This window comes from Falco naumanni, chromosome 7 (genome assembly GCF_017639655.2).
Source record: "Falco naumanni isolate bFalNau1 chromosome 7, bFalNau1.pat, whole genome shotgun sequence".
Lineage (NCBI taxonomy): Eukaryota > Metazoa > Chordata > Aves > Falconiformes > Falconidae > Falco > Falco naumanni.
This window is the reverse complement of record NC_054060.1, coordinates 5,039,603-5,063,080: the sequence shown is the minus strand read 5'-3', so window position 1 is coordinate 5,063,080 and position 23,478 is coordinate 5,039,603. Positions and strand designations below refer to the sequence as shown.

Here is a 23,478-nt window from a genome sequence, read left to right as displayed (position 1 = left end):
GCCGCTGTGGACCCTCGGGGAGAATGAACTGCAGGCAGTCGTGCAGGGAACTCCTAGACTGATGGAGCCTCCAAGGTTTAATTGGCCACAGTGTGTTCTCATGAGTTTCAGTGATTGTTGTGCCATGGCTAATGCTGGAAGTGCAATTCCTTCGGTTCTGTTTAGTTTAAAGGGCCTCCACAGCATTTGGCGTGTTTGCTGTGACCCTTTTCAGATGCTCTTTGCTAAACACCGATGCAATTACTTTCCTTTGAACTTTCTTGCAAAGACCACACTCAGAAACCAATGCTTGCCATTTTCACTGAAGCAGCATCGTGTTTTCCTTCAAAACTGTGTCTAACGATTCAGTTACTGTATATCTAGATGCTCTCATGACCATCTTTACCTGGGAAAAGCTGCTACATCTAGCCACAGTGCATTAACTTAACTGCAGAGCTGTTCCACAGCAGTTCCAGTTCAGCACTGGAGTACCAGTACCAGCGAAAGCTAACACCTCCAAAACTGTTACAAGGACTTAAAACCTGACCTAGCGGCAGGGGTACGGCACTAGATGATCTTTAAGGTGCCTTCCAACCCAAAACTGAAAACCAAGATGGGAATTCTTTTGTTGTTGCTAAACAATGCTGTGGCATACAAAGAAAAACTAAGTAAAAGACACAACAACTTTCAGGTTTGTTTTTCTGCTAATGCCCCTTTTTATTAATTTCTCTAACATCTATTATGTGAAGAAATTCTGCAGCCAAACCCAAAGCCTCTCTTCAGAAAAAAAACCCAAAACAAAACAACCCACAAAACAAAAAACAAGCTGCCAGCAAAGAAAACTTTGATTAAAAAATACAATAGTCCTTAATGATCCTTAAAACTATTTCCTAGTTTCTTCTAGCTATACTTCCTACCTTGATGAACTGTGCTTTTTTAAAGCACAGGCTGCATCTACAAACAAGACAGACATACACAACAAAAATACATTTGAAAGAGTTCTTGCTATGTTATCAAATTTTCCACCAAAATATTGTCTGTGCAAATGTTCTGCTAACCTCAGGCAGAAGCAGCGCGGATGCCTTCCCTGTGGCACGGTGGCTATCAGGCCTTCCTGCTACGGTACCAGCCTCCTTGTTCTTCTGGTCAAACCATGCTTGCTTGTCCTGTCAATGCCTCTTCTGTGCTTTCAAAGGCTTGTTTTCGTCATTAAACCAAGAGCTGTGACTCCTTCCAGGATGTATTTCCTGTAATACAAATCTCCTCCTCCTATTTGTAACAGGCTGAAGAAGCGTGTTCCCCAACTGGTAATTCTGATTCCTTGGATAAGGCATCATTTATGGGGAATTTAGATGCTGCTACCTCGTAAAAAGGCAGGAAAGAACTTTATTTTAATTTGTATAATGTTACTAAATAAACCGTCACATGTACATCACACGTCTAAAGAACTGGTTTTTACCAAGTATCCATGTGCATTATTTTCTTCTCTGCCTTCATCTAATTCACTCTGTGCTTTTGCCATTTATCACTATTGCACAGTAAGTATTTAGAAAGAAAAAAAAAAGAAGTCTTCAGCTACCAAGAGGCAAACATGGAAAACCATTCCCTACTTGGAAGGAACCACCTTCAGTTCTTTTATTAGAACCACAGTTCTCTGTGCTGGGGAAAAAGGAGGAGAGAACGGGAGGAGCTGGCAACATCACAGCAAAGCCTGGCGGCTGTTTTGTATTGCTCGCTTTGGCAGAGGTGGCCCTGGTAGATGTGCTTCCTTGACATCTGTACATGTATCGCTGTAAAAGGAACATTGCTTCTTAAAAAATAGGTACTTTACTATGGCAAAGCTATTGCTCAGTCTTTGTATGAGAGATACTTCTCAAACTACGAGCCAAGGCTTCAGTTCTATTTCTTAGAGTTGAAAACGCTGCAGTTTTTACTCAGGAAATTGTTTACAGCAGTCCAAGAAGCTTATTATTTTATCTTTGCTTAATCTTAAAAGAAGAGGCAATGACTGTCAAGAACCACTGTGAAAGTGCTTTCAGGATTTAAAGCTATCAAATAAATTATGGAAAGCCATCGTCTCAAGACTCACAAAATTTACTGTCACAAAAAAACAGACGTTGGAAAAGTTAATTTCGAAATTTCTGAGGAAGATTGCTTAACGTGGTGTATTTTCAGGTTGATAAGGAATGCTCTGGGGGAAAATACATGTCGTTTCCCAGGGTATGCCAGACAAGCAGCAGAGAAAGCCTGGTTCTTCAACAGGGGATCTGCCGGCTACCTCCTCCCGCTGGTCCACAGATTGTATCTGACAGCTGACTGCAGCAGAGAAGGAGCCAGACTGACGTTCACCTTTTCTCTTCTTCCTCCCCCACCAGCCCACACCTTCCTCCTTGTTTTCCTGGTGCCTTGCGTGTTTATACTCTCCAGCGAGTCTATGACCGCCTGCCTGTGCAGAAGGTGAGAACACACCACATCTGAGGACGAAGGAGTTTTTTCTAATGCCTGATGCCACGAAGCAGCCATCTGAGACTTGTTACTCTGGTGCCTTCTCACGGAGCGTAAGTCTGTAATACCTGCCTCAGGTGACAGTGTAGGGTTTTTGAAATCACGCTTTTCTCTTCAGCTGTCTGGGACAGAATTCACCACCAGAAGGCCTGTGCATTCTGCTAGGCCTCGGAGGCCAAGCACTGCAGAAGGTTTAGGCAGGGATCTTCCCCCCTGGAACAGCAGCAATACTCAGTCTTGCATTTAATCCCAAATTTAGTTTCTAATGGAAACCCAGGGAGTGTGGCGCAACACCTGCCTTTCCAGGGAAGGACCACGTACTTACAGACAAAAACAGAACTCGGAGCCTGTGGGCCATTTTTAATAGTTTTGGCACTCAGCAGGATTAACCTTGCAGCCTTGGCAGAGCATCCCTCAATAGGGCACAATTCAGCAACTTTCACTTCATGGCTCATATAAATCTGGTTTGTTTTAACTAGTAAGTCAGTTATAAAGCTACATAAAAACATCAAACAGGCCTACATCGAAAATGTTGAGTTTAGAATTAAGCAGTCACTTAATAACCACCAGCCATATGGGGAAAGATAACTGGTAGTAAATTTGTTTATTTAAACTCAAAAGAGAAAACAATAAAAATGTTAATTTGAAAAATGTAAACAAATTATTATTTCCTGTAACTGCGTGCATCACCTTCCAAAATTCTCTGAGAGAGAATAGAACAGTCAGACAAAACCACTCTAACCATCAGGTGTTGTGGAATGTGTTACTTACTACAATGATGCGGGGAATCCTTTAACCAAAGAAAGCAACTAAAGCTAAATGGGGCTTTTCGCAATAAACACTCATTGCAGGAAAAGATTGCTCTTTTAGGATTGCTCTGTCGCTTACAGCTACAGAAGAGCTTAGTTTTCTTCATCTGAGGAGAGACCTTCAATTTCATCTCTGTCTCCTCCAATTGCCATCCAGAACGCTTTGGCCACCTAGCAATGGAAAACAAGATGGGAAAGGGAGAAAAATTCCCCTCAAATGACTGAATATTTTCATTTACCATCAAAAATCAGAAACTGAGCAGCAGCTAAATCTAGCAGCCGTAGATTCTAAGTACAATGCTAATCCTCTCTGAAGTCAAGACATTTCAACAACACAAAGGCAACAGAATTCATGGGAGGAATATGTGATACAAAACTTGTGATAATTAAGGCATGATTAATTTTTTCTTGAGATCCAAGACTTTTCCATTGACTTAAGTGGAAGCTGGCTTACACCCCCCGTGACTGCAGGGCCTTTGTTTCAGAAATTTTGGAAGGGGAAAGCCCATTCTGGCATTTCAAAATTCCAGGTTTGTTATTCAGTTCTTGGGAGATACAAGACAGTCTTCCCCAAGGCTGTGCAGTTTGTTCTTACTACTCTTAATACAGGAACTCTACAAGTAGAGATGTCATTGTGGCTTAGAAATAAAACCCCTGGTTTTAATCATTCCAATGCCAATTTCAAAACCTCACCTTTTCCGCGTGTAGTTTTCTTTGTTCATGAGGCAACGCTGCTGCTTTATCTGTGGGAAAGAACATGACATAGGCTGTCAACCTCAGCAGTGAGCAGGGAGAGAAATGCCTATTGCAGCTGTTTTTAGGGGGACTACCAAGAAACTAATTTAAGATCATAAAAAAGGAATGTTATTTATTTAGTAAGATCAATCGCAATTCCCAAACAGCAGAAAGCTGATGCTTCTGAGCACACTGGATTTTATCTCAAACATGTGCAGCTTTAAACTGCAGGATTAGCAGGCAGTTGTAGAGCTAAAAAAATATAAAGTCTTCTTACAGTGTTTATAGAAAACTGCAGCATTAGTTCACAGAGAACAAAATGAGTGCAACAGCTGTCAGCTGAGCAATTACTTCTTTCAAGAGCACTATCAAGACAGGCAAATAAATGAAAAGATCAGCTACTTATAAAGAACCTCAGATAAGAGAACAGGAACTCGTACAATCTTCCCAACATACACACTGGGTTTTATGCCTTCCAGTCATCAGAACCGGTGATGTAGCTCAGTATGTCTCTCCCTAGTACATTACCTTTCATTTCTTTCAGCTTTGACAACAGCCTTTCCAAGTTCTCCAGGTCACCATCTCCCGTGGTTAGGCTGGCTAACTCTTGAATGTCCACATCTAACAGGGGATCTGAAATAAATGCCTATAGGTTGGTTTAAGGTAAATTATTGTTTTGTCAGCAGGTATGAAAGCCTTTCTGATAAAACCAGTATTTTAAGATCTGCAAATCCCCTTTGCAAATTCCAACCCCACAGGAAGGAAAGAAACATTTCATTTACCAACTGTTCATACAGAACCAACTGTTCATACAGACAACTCAAGGCATAATTACAGTGGTAATTAATTTTTACACATTAGATTACAAGAGTGTTTTTGAGTTCATCCAATATTTAAGGTTTCTTGCTTATTATAAAATGATCTGTCTATGAACAGCCACAGAGTAAATTAAAGATTATGCTTAGACCACAACTACCATCACCCAACCCTTAGAAGATCTCCACAATACAACTTGCAAGAAAGTCCCATCTCCTGGAATAGTGCAATTATTTAAGGACCTGTAGCTCAAAACTCTTGAACCTCTTAGGACTGACCCAAGCAGACAGTGCTTCACTCACCTCCAAACTGCAATGATTTTTCTCTGCAACCATAAAGCTTGAAGCTTTATTCATATAAAGATGCAATATATGCGTCAGGAAATTGCACAAAATCAGATCTGAACATTTCCAGTCCCTAGTACTGCAGGGGCTCTGTCCTATCCAAACCTCGGCCCATTTTTTCAAGAAGAACACCTAAAGTCACAACAGTTAGCCTCTACAGGCTCTGGCAAGCACACTTAGGCCACACTTTCTGCTGAGAAGCAGCCAATGGCTTTCTAGGACCATCCCAGCCGGGGGTGCCTGCTCCAACGAATCTTCCAAGCAAAGAAAAAGCTTACCTACAGTGTTGTCAGTCTGTAGGTTGTTTGTGCTAGCTCCATCTTCTCTGCTGTCCAAATGGGATTCTTCTCTGTCTGCTGCTGATGGTTTGGACTGTCAGGAAACAAACAGACAGTAGAATATCCAACAATGCACCTAAAAAGCACCATCAGCAAATCAGGCGCTCCCCATTTTCACTTCAAAACTTATGCTTTATCTTAAACTTTTACTTACTGCAAAACCTGTACCACCTGTATTATGAAAAGCCACTTTAACAACACTGTAAACAGGTACTACAAGGTTTTCTATGATAGGTTTCTTGTTGTTTTCTAAATAAAAAAATCAAGTGATAGTTTTTGTCTTGCACAAAGTACAGCTCTTGGATATAGATGAAAAACAGCATTTTGAATGGAGCTTTTAACAATCTTTCCTTGGCTCCAGTGAGTTGTCTGGATAAAACATTTAGTGCACAAGTCAGTGTGATCAACACCCAACACTGAGCACAGAACTGGACATCTCAGGTAACATGATGAGTTCTGTGGCAATGTCCTGAAAAACAGCAAGCTCCCAGCCATCAGGTGATAGCTCCTAGGAGCAACTGTTTCAGGAAGACTTGTAGGAAAAATGCAGAGTTTTTCAGACTTTACGAATATGTCCTTTAAAATACATTCCAACAGGCTGCGAAGCATCCCTTGAGAAAAGAGGGAAAAAAAGAAAGCTGCTGCCACCACTACACCAAGCATGACAACAGGGAAGAGCAACACCAGAAACAGTACGAGCAAAGAGCAAGAAATAAGGATTACTGTTTACTTCTCTATCTTGGTTCTCTTCTGACCCAACGCTATGGTTCGCGCCCGCCAATGTACTGAGAAGACCAAAGCCCTGGGTCCTGTCTAAAAACAAAACAGCTGTTAGTTTGGCTGAAGATGCAATATTATTACAAATAGTTCTAACTGCTGAGTTGGGACAGAGAATATTTTAGGGAAGATACACAGCACCCTGCAAAACTGAGTCAATGCACTTGAAAATATATTTTAAGCAGAAAATTTTTATATTCTGTAAGTTTTTTAAAAACTATATTAACAACATTTACTGCTAAATATTACCAACAGGGAATAGATGTGTACGCGATACGAGATGTGACTCTTTCTTATTACTGGAAGTCACTGCTCTGTGAGGAGTTCGTCTGGACCATCTGTTCTGATTCCAAACAAGGCAGTTTTCAAAATACAGAAGCAGCATTTGCTATTACAGACATGCAGCGGACCAGGTTTCACCATCCATGGGAAGCAGCACCAAGTCTGTGGTTAGATACAGGAAATGCAACAAGTGCCTTTGCTTGTACACATATTATCTAAATAGGCTGAGCACTACAGTGATGGCAAAGGCAATTTTTAAATATCTAATTCAGAATTCGTGGAAGGACCCAGCCGTTAAATCCAACGTTTCTTCACACTGCAAGGTGCTTTGGGCTTTCCGCATCTGCTAACCTACTGTGTATTTCAATGATATTTTAAAATCCAACCTAAAAAGAAAAGTTAAGTTCAAGCCTAAAACTAAACAACCATCTAATAGATGCAGTGCAGTATTTTTGAATTAAATTAACTGTATTTTAAAACTTCACTTAAAAAAAAATGATCTTAGGTGATCTTAGGACAGTTTGGGGTTTTTTCTAAGCCATGTTTTCAGCTGGCCTTGCATAGAGTAGCAAATATTTGCAGTTATACAAGCAACTCAAGAGGAGATTTTTCTGAAAATCTTAGTATTTTAGTCAACTAAAGAAATAAAAGTTAAGTTGTTGCACCACAGATAGCCAGGGAACAATGTCTTGTGCCAGAAGAAAGATTAATATTACTTTCTAAAAAAAATGTGTTCTAAATTATTGCACTAATGACTAAGCTCTAGACTCAAATGTTGAGATGATGTAATTTTTATGCACTGTCCAAATTTACTTGCCATTTATACAAAACTTCATTTTGAAGAGTTGAATGTGTAACTAAAACCATCAGCTATCCAGAAAACATGTAAACATGTTGCCATTAGAGAATTACTAAGACATCATTTCCTGTTTAATAATCTTCACTGTGTACTTAGGCTAATGTGTGTCCTGCCCCAGTCCTCCCCTCGTGCTCCCCACATCCCCCAGCAGGTATTTCTTTCAACTGGCCCTGTTTTACACTGTTTTACTGCTTTAACAGATCACTCGCCAAAGGTTTGGGAAGAAGTGAATCAGTTTAGCCGAATTAATTGCCTCAAAAACCTTCAGTTGCAGGATGTGAAAGCCCGTGAAGTCTGCCAGCTGAATTAACAGACAATTGAGTGATAAAAGTTTGGGACTTGCAACCCCCCCAAATTGCAGCAGACTGAGCAAAGAGCTTGCTTTTGGGAAATTGTAAAGATCAGCATTTAGCCAATTTCTTAGTCCTCTGAAGCTAGACTGGACATTGCAGTCCAGAACGTACTTGGGAGAGAACATTCCCACATTGGCAGAGGGGTGGATGAAGTGATCTAATCACGTGCCTCTTCCATATCTACAGAGAAAGTTAATCCTGTACAGAAAACCAGCAGTGGCTCCATCCCCACCACCACCACATACACATAACCTCAGCCAGCATCATTACAAAATGTCCCCGTTACAACTGGAATCTACAGCAGGGATCTCTGAAAAGCAGCTATTTGTTTCTGGATCCATGGCTAGGGAGGTGGCAGACAGAACACTTGGTTGCAGGCACACCCTTGAAAAAGCCTGAAAGCCTTCCTATAAACTCTTTTTATTGGATGTAAAAGTTATTTCAACTTCTGGGTGCAATTCAGGAAGTGGCTGATGCCTTACACAGTGTTCTTACAGCATCAAAGCCAAAAATTATCTCACTCGGCTTATTGTAACAGTTGATGGCTTCATTATGATAGAGTTTCTGTAGTTTCACAGGTGTCACCCATTAATAGTTGCAGAGCTCTATTACACCGTGCTCTGAGCATGGCTTCGAGATGCACATATGCTCATTTCATAGCGAATGTTTTCCGCTGCCTTCATCCACCATTCCTCCATAGCGTGCCTCTAGCTGACATGTGGTGATCCTGACTTCCATACAAAATTGGAACGAAAAAGTCAAAATTCATAATTTCTTTAAATTACTAAGCCTAAACAGTCCTCCTAAATCAGGTTAATTTTTTGTAAAGAGAGCCAGGCTAATTACTGGCCCCACCCTAGGTAACCAGCTTCAGCTGGGACCAATAAAGCATGTATTTAAGCAGGAAAGGAGCCCAGCAGCCCCCTTCAGAGGGCACTAGGTTGTTTCTCTTCCTGATATCCAGGCCAACTAGCTTTGCTCTCGAAGGGACAGATAAGGACAACAGCAGCACATGACCTTTGTGGGGGGGGGGAAAGATGTTAGCTGGAGAACTCCTCGTGCTCTTGCACACAAAGGGAAGAAACCCACCTGATTCTCAGGCTGAAGAGAGCTCTGAGGCCGGGAGAACCAACAACTTTACGCCAACTACAAAAGAGAATTGCCCTCTGGAGACTCTCAGGTAAGACTGCTTATTTTTCTTTTGCTAGAGACATTGCTGCTTTATTTACTCACAAAGCATATGGTATTAATTGATGAAAAAATGTTTATAATTTGACTGTATTATAATTAATACCTTTTTTATGAATTGGTGTAAGAATCAATGTCTTTAATAGTTAGAATAAAATTCCTGACCTTTTGATTTTTTTCCTAATAGGTGTGTGTGGGAAAAAAAACCTACTTTGTAACTTAAGAAGAGCTGTCTTTGGGTTTAAGATAAAACACCTTAAAATAACATGGTTTTAATGTTTGTACTTGAAAAAAGTTATTCCTGCTGTCAGTAAACTTCTCATACAGATAGCTGAAGTAAGGCAATGCTGTAACACTGGCTTTTTGGATAGCCACAATTAACAGCGCTATAAACATTTACTACTACACCTACTCTATGAGAAATCTTCATGTGAAGTATGACTGTGTGGTTTCTAAACGGCCAGCAGTTATAGCCAATTCGCTAGAAAATCTGAAGTTTGATTTACGTGGCAGCCAGTTTCCAGGATCAGGAGGAAGCTGAAAACAAAAGGTACTTTACAGGTTGTAAAAAGTTTTATTTTAAGTAAAATGAGCTCAACAATTTCCCTTTGAAGGCATAGTCAGGTTGCAACAACTTCCAAATACAGCTCACTTCCTGAGGGCTTTGTAGCAATGTGCATTAACGCTGTGTGGTTTCTGTACTGTGGAGACAGAAAATCTGGATTTTCAGGGAGCCTGACCTTTACAGAACACACCAATGATGCACAGGAATTTCCGCCCCATGAAGAACTGAACATGTGACTAAGTTCTGTTCTTCTGTAACCTGGCATCTGTCAAATGCAGGAAATAATGATGCTAAGAAAACAATTTAACACTAGTGAGACAACTTCACACCATCTCAAATGGCTACCTATTTCTCTACAATGGTTACATTAAGTTAGAATCCACCTTAACCACAGTCTGATGTGGTATAAGAAATACTCAAAAGGCTACGACATTTACAATATTAACAAAAAAAATTAAAAAAGATTATCAGTTTAGTAGTTCTCATTCTAGTTCTACTGAGCCCCAGTAACCATCCTGCAGTTACAGGAACTAGTAGAAGCCACTCAGCACTTGAAAACATTACACAGTTAAAAGACGCAGGAAGGAAGCAGCCGCAGCGGTGGAAAATTGTACAACAGGGAGCAGACAGACATTGGCAACTTGCTAGTGGGATAAGGTTTTGTGAAAGAAGAAATGTAAGGCCAAGCACTCAACAAGGTTTTAATCTTCTTACATTTCCTGCAACAGCTTGTGTTATTAGAAAGGTAATTAATGGTTTTCAAGTAAATGGAAGTATCTACACTTGCAGTAACCCTGGGCTAGCCACAGCATTTTGTTGTCTAATGAGTCTATCCCTAAAGTGATTTTTCCAAGTTTCTAACTCTACCTGATAATCAATTATCTTCAGGAAATCATCTGGGCTTGCCTGCTTTTTGCACTGTTTTAAAAAAATTCTGTGACTTCCATGTACTCAAGTGGGGTTCTCTGTAGGGAAGACAGTCCTTCCAGCAATGCACTTAGTATGTCCTTCAACAGACATGTGAAATCACTCTTTGCCAAATCTCATTTCCACACTTGGTATTCAATTCTCATCCCCATTTTGAAAAAAAAATTTAAAAAGTAACAAATTTGGAATTGTAAACTTCTACACTTAAACCATATATCGGGTCTTTAGACAAAGCTGATAATGACTAGCTATTTTCTGCTAAGAGTCTGATGGAACAAGCTTTCATTTTTCATTCAAACTTGAGGAGTTAGTGGAATATTTAACTCAAGCTATTGGTAGGGAGCAAGTTATACAGAGGGCACAGGAACAGATGCTGAAACAGTTATAAATCTCATCCATTGCCTATGAGTTTCTCTGTCATCCAAAGACAATGAAAGCAATACCTGAAACCCTACTATTCCATGTAAAAAGAGTGGTCTAGTTCTCTTCATACTGATTCAGTTGCAGCAGTACTGTAGCTGCTCAGTTTACACATTTGCTAAAAATACTAAGCCCTCTCGGCCCTGCATTCTCCAGAATTCATATAAAAGGAACTGTTACATACCGCTCTTCATGACTACGTTGGACCACACATTGGCATTCAAGGCTTGTACAATTCGTTTCACTCCTGTGGACTCTGGAAAGTCATCTAAACCAAAAGACAAAGATATTGCTCTCCTAACAATTAGACTAAAAAGCATGACATGCCTGAAAGTAAGAAAGTGTGTGTCTAAACCCGTCCTACTCAATGTAAGTTACTTCTGTTAGGAAACACAGATTTCTTGCCTTTGCTTCGTGAACGGCCAAATCTAGGCTTCCAGGTACTATGTATGAGCTGTGACCTCTCAGCCTTTTGTAGAGAAATCTAAATTCGGAGTGGGGTTTTGTTAGGTATGTCGCATGAGGCCTACATCGTTAAATAACTGAAGTAAATTTAATAGTAACAGACAATTTTTAAGTTGCTGTTAAAAGCAAGGCATCTTTCACCCCATTATCTTTTACAATGCTGAATGGCATACAAAATGGATGTTAGAATTACTTTTCCTTCCTTTAGAAAGTAAAGAACTTCAGACAACCATTTAGAAAAGGTGTGACACTTTTAAAAAATGAAAATTGTCATTGTAAAGCTATCTCCACAACATCTAATTCCAAATGTTCCAGTAATCCTGTGAATTACAGTAACTTGAAAGATTATGAAAAGCACTATTTGGACTTCAAATTATTTTCTGAATAGATCTGACACCACTTTGTATAAAGTCAGTTTTCCCATTTCCTCAGTTTAGTCAGCTTCCCATGTTTGTGCAGGTCTCACAAAGCAATAGGGAAAAAAAAAAAAACACCCTTTGGATACAGAAGTGTAATTGCTTAAAAATCAAACTCTTCTAAGATGACTCAGGGACAGGTGCAGTAATTGAAACTGCCTTTAAAAATTAAATTAAAGCTGCCTATCAACCCTTAGATCAAATCTTTTGCCTTCTATGATACTGTTGTTCGGTTTTGTATCAGAGTTGTTACCAAGTCTCAGTTTAGGGTTCTTGTCCTTACTGCACAAACAACTGACTGACAGTGTAGTCATAGCAAGTGCTCCAGCTCAGTTGTGATGAGCTGCCAGAAATGTTGTAATTTGTAAACAGATATCGGCCCAGTATGTTTACTGCATCCATTGTATCTCTTGTAATTCACACACCATGTTTATGGGGCAAACATGTTACTCACTGGAACACAATGGCTCCTATGCGTGAGTCACAGTGAATCAACTACTGTATTAAAAAGCCATGAAAGAATATATATAAATATGCCACAGATTAACATCCTATTATTCCTATTACTTATATTATTTAAATGGTAAATAGCTTGTTCTTTACAACAACTATTGAATAGAAAAATAACTTGACTTACTACTACTAGTATTTCCTTTTAAAGCACTTCATAAGAAAACTGTAGTCTAAGAGGTATGCACTTCTGATTTTTCTGGTTTCTATCCATCAGAGGTATGTGTATCCCTTCCTCCTTGACTAACACAGTGCGAAAAAGAAGCACCTCTTTAAAGACATGGCACGGGGACAAGGAGCATTCTTAGCTTAGATTTTTATCTAGGCCTTTAAAGGACAGAAGGGGTGGGACTTGTGCTCTGGCTTAGGATTTTAGACTACATTATTTCTGGTGACAGCTATGTACTTGGTGAACCTGAAATAGAGCAAATGTTAGTGACTAATTCCACTCAAGTCTGGAAATGGGGTCGGTTATCTCATTTTGGCTCTATAGAGGTAAGATGTAAACACTTCTTTTCTATCTCTGTAATGAGGAGATAAGGCTGATGCTGATAAGGCTGTCAGGAAGTGCACAGTCACTTTTTAAGAGTGGAACATCACACATCATGCTGCTGACTTTGATGGGATTTTTCAAGTTATAAACATATGGTCAGCCAGTGATTTTGAAACTGGTTTATTTCCTGTGTAACAGTGCATGCTATTCTAAAATGTTTTTAACAGTCTCTCATTTTCAACCTATCGTGTCACTATTTGAATAAGGTCTATCTTCTCTGGTAGGTACAATAGTTTTTAAAGTCTTTTAAAAAGAATAAGAATTTTCATGCCCTTGTGCATCTCTGGTCGTTGTTCTTTAGATTTCCAGAGTGGAATATAAATGCTTCTGATCTGTCAATATAGTCCTAAGATTAGTGCCAGAAAAAGGAGCAGATATTATTTTTATGTAGGTGCTATATAAACAGCAGCTGTATTTGGGAGGAGACAAATAGAATTTCTTGGAGGAAATAACCCCCTCCTCCTCCTGACCTTTTATAGCTGGGACTAAGCCTCACCAACTGGAAGCATTTCTTGCTGTAATCAGGTAGCACATAAATAAAGTTATGCCCCCTTGCAATTGCTTAGAAGATATTTTGGTATGTTTTTTTCATTCTAAACATTAACACAGAAGTAGCAGTCCTACCATCTTCATCAGGCAGTTCCTCAGGACTAAGTTCTACCAGTTCAAAGCCATGCTTGATGCACCATTCTTGAGCTTTCTGTCTGTTAACACCTAAATTTGGGAAACAAAAATGCATACTGAACATATACATTTCAGACTAGCATCAGCAGCTGAATCTTTAGCTACATTTTATTCCCTCATAGTTGTTTGCTTATTCTGGATTGTATGGGGAAAGAGTATACAGTAGCTGGTGTAGGTCCTCCATTCACTTTGAATTTCATTCCAAAAACTCCAGAGTTAAACAAACTCCTCCTTTGAATTGTTTCTTTTAAAATACCATAAAATCAAATGGCTTTGCAGTGGGTACTCAAAGGGAAAATGTCTGTGAAGTGCCACGGGGAATGAAGACGTTCTATTAAGCTTGAATTTGAATTAAGTTACAGGGACATACCTGCACCTTACAGCTTGCTATTGTATCGCATATGCTAATTGAGAACCAAAGCAAACGTGCGTATTTAATGTCCAAATGGTCAAAATGTTGAATGTACTTTCCACTGTAGTTAAGCAACCAACAGTAATCCTCCCTCTTCACCAGAGGGGGTCATGCACATCCAGTAACACAAATGCCTTTTTAGTTACCTTGCAGTACATTCTGGTATACTTATTAGGAATGGAATACAAAGAGCTCATTTTAAGCAAGCTTGTAAAAATCTGGTTCAGTTTTAACCACAACTAGATTAAGACTTCTGTTCCTGGTCACGAGAATAACCTGGCTCTTCTCAATCAAATCTCAAACCCAATCTCACCCAGGTATTTTGAGAAACAATTGCCTTGATTTAACTAGAAAATAAATCATTATACAGGGTTAATAACTCTAAGCCAGTATGGAACTACTTCAGGTTTCATACCATTTTCAGATACTCTGTTACAAACCAGGATCATGACTTCTGGTAACCACTCTTCTGTCAGGGGAAGCCATTCAGAGACACTATCAAGTCCAGATTTCTATATAGAGGAGGGAAAAAAAAAGTTCTTTGGAACACATCCTCAAATACTTTTAAACTAGTTTTTAAATCATTAATAGTATTAGAATAAAATGAAGTAAGGAAATATGCTAGGCTGCATATCAAGTATGTTTCAGATGTGTTCTACTGGAAGTTGACTTATATGCAACTTCCTACTGATTCTTGACACCTTACAGATGAGTTAATCCTACTGCCTTGGACCTCCCTTTTATGTTTAATATTAATTATGTAATCCTCATGTAGATTAGTAAAGATTTTTACTGAAGGCTAATCATGAGTATTTCATTTTAAGCATGTCTTGCGTTTAATGTGCAGCTACTCCATCTTCCACACTAAAGTGGATGTTATGGGGGCTGATGAATTACTCCCGTTGCTCTAGTTTATTCTGAGACAGCCCTGAGATGTCTGGTTAATGGTATCTTTGCAGAACGCGTGGTATGCACCCTTTCCCATCTGTGGTGAAAAACAGTTCCTTATTTAGAATATTTTTTTGCCTCAGAATCTTTCTGGCTTTTGCTAAAGCATTGTTTTCACTCCTGCCAGCTTAGGAGAACCAATTTTGGGTAAAATGATAGCACTGAACCTTACGTTTAGCTCACATTCTTGGCTATCTTAAAGCAGCCTTTTTGAACTAGCATCAGCTAGGAGTAAAGTTGGAGGTGGTAGGTTGGAGGAGGAACTGCCTTAGTGGCATATTTGCATCCTGAAAACCTCTCTTCCAGCTGGAGTATAATAGTAAAAGGGAAGGGAACTTCTTCCATTGTTAGCAGGCATAATTTAACTTTGATCTACTGACAATTAATAGAACAGCCTAAAAGGAATGGATGGCACAAGATGAAGAGCATATAATTTGTGGTTATTGCTGTGATAAAGCAACCGTACTGTACAGATAAAGCAATATAGGGAAGCAGAAGAGTCTTACTATTGTGCTGTCGAAGTACACAACGAATGCTTGCACAGATTCAGCAATATCTCCAGTAACAAGAAATGTGTTTGGTACTACACAGAGGTGAATATCTGCAGAATAATATTTATTATCTATTGTCCAGGGGTAAAAATTCACTTGTCCACGTGTAGCTGCACCCACAGTAAGGTCATCTCTTCCTATGATACCTGTAGAAAAGAAAATGAGATGGATGATTAAAACCAGCATCAAGAAAATAATTTGTCTAGAGAAGCTTGGTACAATGCCAATACAGAGCCATCCTCACTTACTATAATAAACCACTATATATTTAAGATCTTTAAAAATTCATGCTCAATTTGTTCCTCTGTCCTAGAGCTTATTATTTAGCTTTCAGAAGAGTTTGTTTTCTGGATTTCAAAATAAAATGTGGTACAGAAGCTCTTCAGAAAGCAAGCCTTTTTTTCCTAGAAATGCCTTTTGAAGTGTTAGCTTCAAACTCCCTACCTGTAAACAGGATGTATGGAGAGAATACGTAGACTTTATTACAGCAGAAATAAACCTTGCATGTTCATTCAGATGTAAAGAACTGTTTGACTGTGACCAAAACCTGAAGGTAACTAATGAGAAAATAAACCAAGTTACTACAATTCAGTTGTAATTCCCATTAAATTCTACGTAGGAGTTCAACAATTAAAATCCAAGGCAGTGCTTTGATAATGTAATGTTAAACACTGCCCTTCATGTGCTCGTAGCAACCTTCACAGCGTACACTCTCATAGCATGACAGCCACCTGGTGGAGCTGAATTATAGTTAGTAGCAGAGCATCCCATCTATACCTTGCTGGAAAGGGCAAAACACCATGTTCTAGCTGGACAAACTTATGGACACTTTAAACCACAGGTTAATTATATAGAAAACTGACAGTCATCTAAAACTGCCTTGGGCATCAGAAGAGTTGAAAACCCATGTATTTATTTTGGTTTTTAAAGATCTTAAAGGTCATATTTTAAAGGTACTGAGAGATGTTCCTGGAGATTCTGGAACAGGCTGCTCCCCAAATAGTGTAGAAAAGAATTTGAAATTCTGTACCGTATCAACAAAAAATCGGGAAAATTCCATTGCCAAGGTTGCCATAGAAAAGGTTCAACGATTTTTGCAGCTGACTGCAGAGTCTGAGATTAACTGGTGAACGAGCATGGTGCACAAGGCTGCACAGAGGAGAGCTCTAAATGAGAAGGGTTATTTGCAGCAGTCAGTGAGGAAGATGACACGGGGAATCTGAGAAAATCGACCTTGGAAACTGAAACCTGGAAGGGAATCTCCTGTCTGGTTTTCTTTAAAAAAAAAAAAAGGAAAAGTGCCAAATCTACATGTTTTTTCCAGATTAAGTCTGAACTTTTAATTTGGATGACAATAGTTTTCATAGTAATTGGTCTCCAGTCAGAAGCTATGCTGTGATAAGACTATCCATGTCTCCTTGGGGCCAGGGGATGATGATACTGAGTCAATCCCAACAAACCTTGATTCTGAACTTTGTATTCTTACAGCATTATCTTGTTCACATAAATATGGAAGAGGCTATCAATACAGCTAACCAAAACAGGTAACACTAAAATATTTTCATTCTTTCCCAGCTCTTTAAATCACTCTTAAGCAGTACACACTAGTTCCAGTGGCACAGAGAAACTGTTTTCCCATGCTTATCTCAATTTGTACATGTGGATCTCCTCTTGCCCTGCAATACTTCATTGTAACACTGCAGTCACTTTGCAGCAGGTATCTCCATCCTGTTTGCATTAGCTGATATTATGCACCGCTGACTTGAAGCAAACACCTATGCAGTCATCTTCCACGGAGACATGAGAATAGCTTTTCAGTGTTTTAACTCAAGCTTTTCAATTTAGGCTACGCGAATATATCAAGCCCGTTCTTCCTCATGCTCCCCCCCGCCACCCCCCCAGTAACTAGTAAAACAGATCATCAAATGTCACTATGGCACTTTACAAATTCTATAGCTTTAATGTACGTATTCTCTTCTATAATAAAGGCATTTTGGGAGATGACAATTTTTTTTTCTGCCATGAAACAAGAGCTTTACGAATGACTAGTTAAGTGCTATATGTGGTATAATGCAGTTTTGTGTCTTTGGTAAATAGGACTATGTATGTGCCAATTGCTACTAGACCAGGAGTTATGTTTAAACAGGTATTGGGCCCATGGAGGTAGCTTTCATTCTGCTTGAATAAAACGTTGACAATTTCCTGAAACTGGGAGAGGAAACAGGTTAGGCAGACAATGTTACTGTTCATGTCCAGAACACAGGGATACCTTTTATTTCCAGAATTATCCATCGCCTAGCTTTCCAAATGCAGGCATAATCTTAATTTTCTGCCCTGGAAACCAGATGTTTGGTTTAGAGGTTTTGAATGCTAAACAAAATGTGTTTTAAATTTCCCTTCACAGGTGTTTTGACAGCTAAAAATAAATAACTATATAAAAATCAGTTCTAAGCTAAGAGAATTGCTAGTCAATGCTGCAAGAAGCTAAGAATAAAGGAGCCCAGAGAAATTACTGAAACCCAGAAAATCTGCAATCAGACTTAGAAAGCCTAAGAGAGGAAAACAGGGTGAGGAAGGAAAATCAATTCAAAAGCTATTTCAGTGAAGTTAGCCACCCTAGCAGGAATACAGAAGAAAAGAACTTTTTTTATAAAAAATTTTCAAAAGCTGATAGCAAAGAATTTTCACATTTACTTTGTAAGTGCTTTTTTTTTCTTCTTACAAAAGAGTTCATGGACAAACTTAAGCCTCAAAGTACAACTAGAAGAATGAGGATGTGTCCCATTTCCTATTGCATGCTACTTGTTCCTGTATTTTAAGCAGTCTTCTTTCATCCCATTGTGCTTCTGATTACCCATCATTCATCTGAAGAGATTTTGCCAATCCCCTGTGAAATTTCTCTCCCAGTAAAAATGGATGTTGCGCACACTAAACTCCAAGGACTGCAGGAACTTTCTGAAAGGATTCAGACTTGCTATGTCTCAGCCTGCGTGTAGGGTTGAAGAAATTACTGCACAACAGCCCGATTACTCATGGCAGGAAACTAAATGCAGTCTGGGTATCTTGTGATTAGTTCTCTTCCACAAAAGTCACTTAGACCAATTAGGTTTTGGCCTTTAGAAAACAAGCAGAGACTATAAAAAAATACACACTGCAACTCAAACTGAGTTGTCAAGGTTATATTCCATGACGGAACTAGTTTTACATTTGCCACCACCCCTGGATTCCAGAAATTTCTTTCCAAGACAGCCTGTATTTTAATGAAAAAAGTAAATTCAGCCAGAATTGTTTCGTATCTAATTTAGAGATATTCATCAGAATAAACCCCACTTAGTTTTATGTGGATACAGAATAAACCTCTAGAAAATTAACACTGCAAAAGGAGGTGGCTTTCAAACTTATCTCTAGTGAGTTATTTGTTTTTAATTTTAAACTCCTCAGCCATTGAAAGTGCTAGTGGTTTGCCATCCAAAGAGCCTGGAAAACCAACTGAGTCAGGCTTTGACCACAACAGTAGGCAGGCCTACTGGGCTGACTTAATTAGCTTGCCTTTTCATAGAGCAGAATTGGCTTGTTTGGATGACAGGAATGCAAACAGACACCAAATGCATCACCATTAGAGAGTACTAAAAACATGCATGGAAAAGTTCATGCCACAAAAGAGCACTAATTAGTGTCATTCAACAACATGATTTAGAGTTCAAGGTCCTCTAAGAAGTATGGCAACTACTAATGCTGGACACTTTACTGAAATAACTTTCACAATTTTATCAATAACTGCTGAATACTAATTAAGATATCCTCTATTTCAGTGTCCCACACTCTTCCTCATCTACAGTGAATTATTTGATCCTAGGGACCAAGCAGGCCATTTCTAAGCTAGCTCCAGTATCATCCTCGGGCCATTATTTCCTGAGTAAGTTGGCAGTATTCACCTATGCAACCTCCAAAGCCCCTGTACTAACGCTCACCTACGCAAAGATCAACACATTTTTTGGACATGGCCAATTCTCTTCTTCCAATTTATCCCAGGTCACGACTCGCTTTGCTTGTTTTCTATCAGAAAACCATTTAAGAATAAAACAGCAATTGGCATACAATATCAGTTTATGGCTCAATCCAGTAACTGATAGTGACTGATGAGCTACAGCTCAATGAACTTCCAAACTTTTGTAGAATCTGTCCAGAAGGTTTTTTACTTCCAGCCAGAAAGTCACTAGCTTGTGTTTTGCAAACTCATTAGTTGTGTCCCTTCTTCACTCACGACTATCTGTAACTTTTAATAAAGTGGACAAAATTCTGACCAATACTTTTAGAAATTAATTTTAGTATTTACATAAATGTCTGCTCATTTTACTGACTAAACTTGTTGACTTTTAATTTCATGTTCTTGCATATGTAAACAATGATGCAAAAAACAAGGAAGAGGGCATGGCAAAATTATAAAACCTAACATCCATTCCCTTTTTGTAATACAGAAGCTTAGTAAATATTCTATAAGTGTGAGACAGCAAGTACTTTTTCAAAAGAACTGGAGACCAGAAATAACTTTTCAGAAAAGAGCTGAGTAATAACGAAAGAACCAGAGGTAGGTCTCTTGCCTCTTGGCGCAGTGCTCCCTGTTCTCTGAACCCATCTGGTATTTAAGCACTTCTACTATATTGTGTGTTTAATAGCAACTTTTTTTCAGAATCGTTGCAACTCCTTTATGCAGCTGCTTGGATTAAGATACTGATCACTTTTCCTGGTGTATTTCAGATTTGATTACATGCTGTAAGAACATAATCCAGTCTTCTACAATGCCCTAAACAATCCCAAACCCTTTTAGTTGGTATGTTCACCAAGCACTTCTCACATTCTGGGCCTTGAGAGCCACCTGGTGGAATATGCCATAAAAAATACTCCTGCAAATTACACAAGGAGTAAAGAGAACTCAAAAATATGCTGTGGGGGAGGAGGGGAGTGGTAAACAGTCATAAACGGGGGGGGGGTGGGGAATCGAGTCAGATAGTATTCACCTGTTGGCCAGTGTTTTTTAAAACCTAAAACAATTTTATTTTCCACTTTTATTTGTGATAAATATAACTGAAATAAGCCAGTCCTATTCTGTGCATTTTAAATAGCTTTGTTTTGTGACAGTATACAGTGAAACAAAGCATTCAGGGCATCCCACAAAACTTGAAAGAATAAAAGTGTATCTAGCAAATGTACTATAATATTTTTCTCATTCTCAAGCCATTTCCTACTTACTAGGATGAAAACACCGGGAAAAGCCTTGTAATTAGCCTGGAAAATTCTGGCAGGCAGCAGGAGAAATTGGTTCTCATGTATATCCTAACAGTGAATGCTCTAAGCAGCTTCTTTCTACTTATAAAAGGGGTTTGCCTACTAAGAGCATGTACCAGAGAAAGCCAGAAACACAGTGGCAAAAGCAGTAATAATACCGATAAGGAGGGCTTTGTTTCATGTTTCGGTTATGAACACAAAGCCTGACTGCTGTATGGCTCCTACCTGTAGAGGAATTAGAGGACTGTATGAAAAATTTATTTGTAAAAGGGTTGTAATGATTGTTAAAAACATAAGGTATGAAATGTTAAAAAAAAAAAGCAAGCGGGGGAATTGTAGAAGAATGAAGCTGGGTTAATCAGCATTGATAATATACAACTGTGGGTTGGCTTCAGGGGTGGTGGGTTGGCTGATGTAGGTAAAATGCAGGTGTGGCTAATTAACTTAAGTGGTTGAGAGCCAATGAAGAGAGAGCAGCTGAGGAAGACGCAAGGGAAGAGAGAGCAGGCCCTGGATGAGGCAAGATGAGAAGGCAGCAGAGGGATTCTATGAAGAATATGCTGGTATGAGATGGTAAAAGACCTTGTCGCAGCTTGATAGCTTGGAGAGTGCTGTGACACCTACCAACACAGTATTTAATAGCATATTTAACCATACATATTATATCTCAAACACTCTACTGCCTCAGAGGTGCCAATATAATGGTCTGGTTCTCAGCATTCAGCTAAACTACTATCAAATAGTGCCTTTAATCTGGTGTGATGCTTTCATGCTGTAAAAGCACAAGTTCTCCAGCCTAGCCACAGCTGCCTTGTCCTTACCGGTATGTCCTTGAATGTTTTACAATGTTTGTTTTGCTTATGCTTCTGTATCTGATGTAATTTCACTTGTTATACAAAGCAGGCACTTAAAATTCTCATGGTTTTTATTTTAAGAAATGATCATATTTCAGGAAGATTTTAATGTCTTCTGTGAAGCAATCCTACCAGAGGACACACAGACTATCTGTAAGACTCCAGTTTCGGCACTAGAAAACAGTGGAAAGGTAGACATTTCAAAGTGAGTACCATTTTAAGAAAATACAATCAGAAGTTAAGTTTTAAGACTTTCTCAGATTAAATAGCATTTCTATGAAGCTTTTTGCTTGCCTTTATTTAATTTTGCTACAAAAAATAATCAAAAGAAACCTACAGGAACTTTGAATATTCCTTCTAATTTGCTTATCCCTTCCTCAAAAATAAGGAACAACCAATAATAAGATTCTTTGGTATGGAATCCTTACATAATTCAGTATTAACCCAGCTGCTTTGACAGAATAGCCTTTGACAGCAGACCTTGTACTGTTACTCTTGTTCCAAAATGTGATTTAATGAGATGGAGGGAGCCAGTCCCTAGGGACAGCCCTGTGCTATATGAAGTCCTAAAATTTTACTCAGAAGTGGCTGGAAACAAATCTAGAAGAGGGGATGGAGGGTGTTCTAAGTTATACATTTTAGTATGCGCACAAAACTGTTCATGACAGTCCCCTAAAAAGTAAGGCTATAGTAATAAGTTTTAATGGCAAACCCAGCAAGATCTAAGCAACTTCTTCCTGAAATCTGCAATTTTAGAATGACTAGAAAATCCACCAAATTTTTCTCTATTGGGTCTTACTCTCTTCCATTCCCTTTTTCAAGCCATAAAAAGAGGAACTAAAAGGGGTTCCAAGAAAATCACTTCCTACAGAATGAATTCTAGGTATTTGATATGGACTAAGTGTGATCTACAATTCCAGCAACTGCAGAAATATTATTTTTTCTTAGCTTTCCCTCTTTTGTGCTTCTCTATAGGGACAACAAATGGTCTAATGCATGAAAGCGAGCCTAAGTAAACCAAGAGTTCAGACCCACCAGGAATTCTGAAAATTTTACCATTCTTAAGGTCCAAGATAGTCTGTTTCCTTCATAAATGGAAAGAGGAAACCAAAGGGACAGCAGTCTGCCTTTGGTTTCCTTTGCCCATACTCCTGAGCCGCTCTGGTTGCTTTTAGGCCCACCTGGGCCACCATGTCCCAATGAAAGACGTTCATTTTTGCACTGTGTGTGAATGACTAGAACAGCCAGCAGCAAACCTTACGTTATGGTCTCATGAATCTGTTCTTCATTTGATATTCTCCAAAGTATTGTTTTTATTCAGCATCGAGGCAGTTCTCAAATTACCTAGTCCAAGTATAACTCAGGATGGCTTAGTCCCATCTAAGCCATGGCAAGTGGCCAGCAGACAACAAAGCATTTTGGGATGCGGGGCTGCTTTTATTTCCTGTCGGTTGTGGTGGTGCTGCCTGCCCCTTGCTCTCAGGCTACTGAATACAAGACCTGCGGCTCTGCACCACCTCTCTTAAATAGCTTATTTCCTTGAAGCGATAAGGAGGCCCTGGCGCCCTCCTCAAGGGCAGGTGGTTAAACGCGCAGGCCCGGGGGCCGGGGGGGGCTCCCTGGCGGCCTCGGCCGCTCTGGGGTCGGTGCGTGAGGGGAGCGCGGCCGCCCCCAGGGCGCGGGATGGGGGCTCGGAGCTGCCAGGCCGAGGCCTGCGGCTGCGGGCGGGCCGGGGCCCCGCGGCTGCGCCCGTCCGGGCCCCGCAGAGGCGACGACGACGACTCACGTTTGACGAGCTCCTCGGCCGCGAAGCCAGCGGCGCAGCTGGTCACCAGCGCGAAGGGCCCCGCCGCCGCCATGGCGTCCGCCGCCGCGCCCCTTCCGGCCCCGCCGCTACCACCC

General features: G+C 39.7%; 1 protein-coding gene across 1 annotated transcript; it reads right to left on the bottom strand.

Annotated features, from left to right (window-relative positions):
* Positions 1-806: 806 nt before the first annotated feature.
* AAGAB (alpha and gamma adaptin binding protein) lies at positions 807-23,474 on the bottom strand. The gene is made up of 10 exons (XM_040599683.1): positions 23,363-23,474; positions 15,392-15,582; positions 14,353-14,449; positions 13,466-13,555; positions 11,082-11,165; positions 6,257-6,339; positions 5,467-5,560; positions 4,557-4,661; positions 3,987-4,036; positions 807-3,464 (listed from the first exon to the last, which is right to left on the bottom strand). Exons 1-10 carry the CDS (start codon positions 23,433-23,435, stop codon positions 3,387-3,389), a joined length of 945 nt encoding a protein of 314 aa, XP_040455617.1. The 5' UTR covers positions 23,436-23,474; the 3' UTR covers positions 807-3,386.
* Positions 23,475-23,478: the final 4 nt, after the last annotated feature.

Excerpts from the sequence above, each read along its gene's own strand:
- AAGAB (XM_040599683.1), bottom strand. The coding sequence starts at position 23,435 with ATGGCGGCGGCGGGGCCCTTCGCGCTGGTGACCAGCTGCGCCGCTGGC. Across the intron at positions 13,556-14,352 it reads TAACAGAGTATCTGAAAATG|GTGTTAACAGACAGAAAGCT; the intron begins GTATGAAACCTG and ends TCCCAAATTTAG. Across the intron at positions 4,662-5,466 it reads ACAGACTGACAACACTGTAG|ATCCCCTGTTAGATGTGGAC; the intron begins GTAAGCTTTTTC and ends CATTTATTTCAG.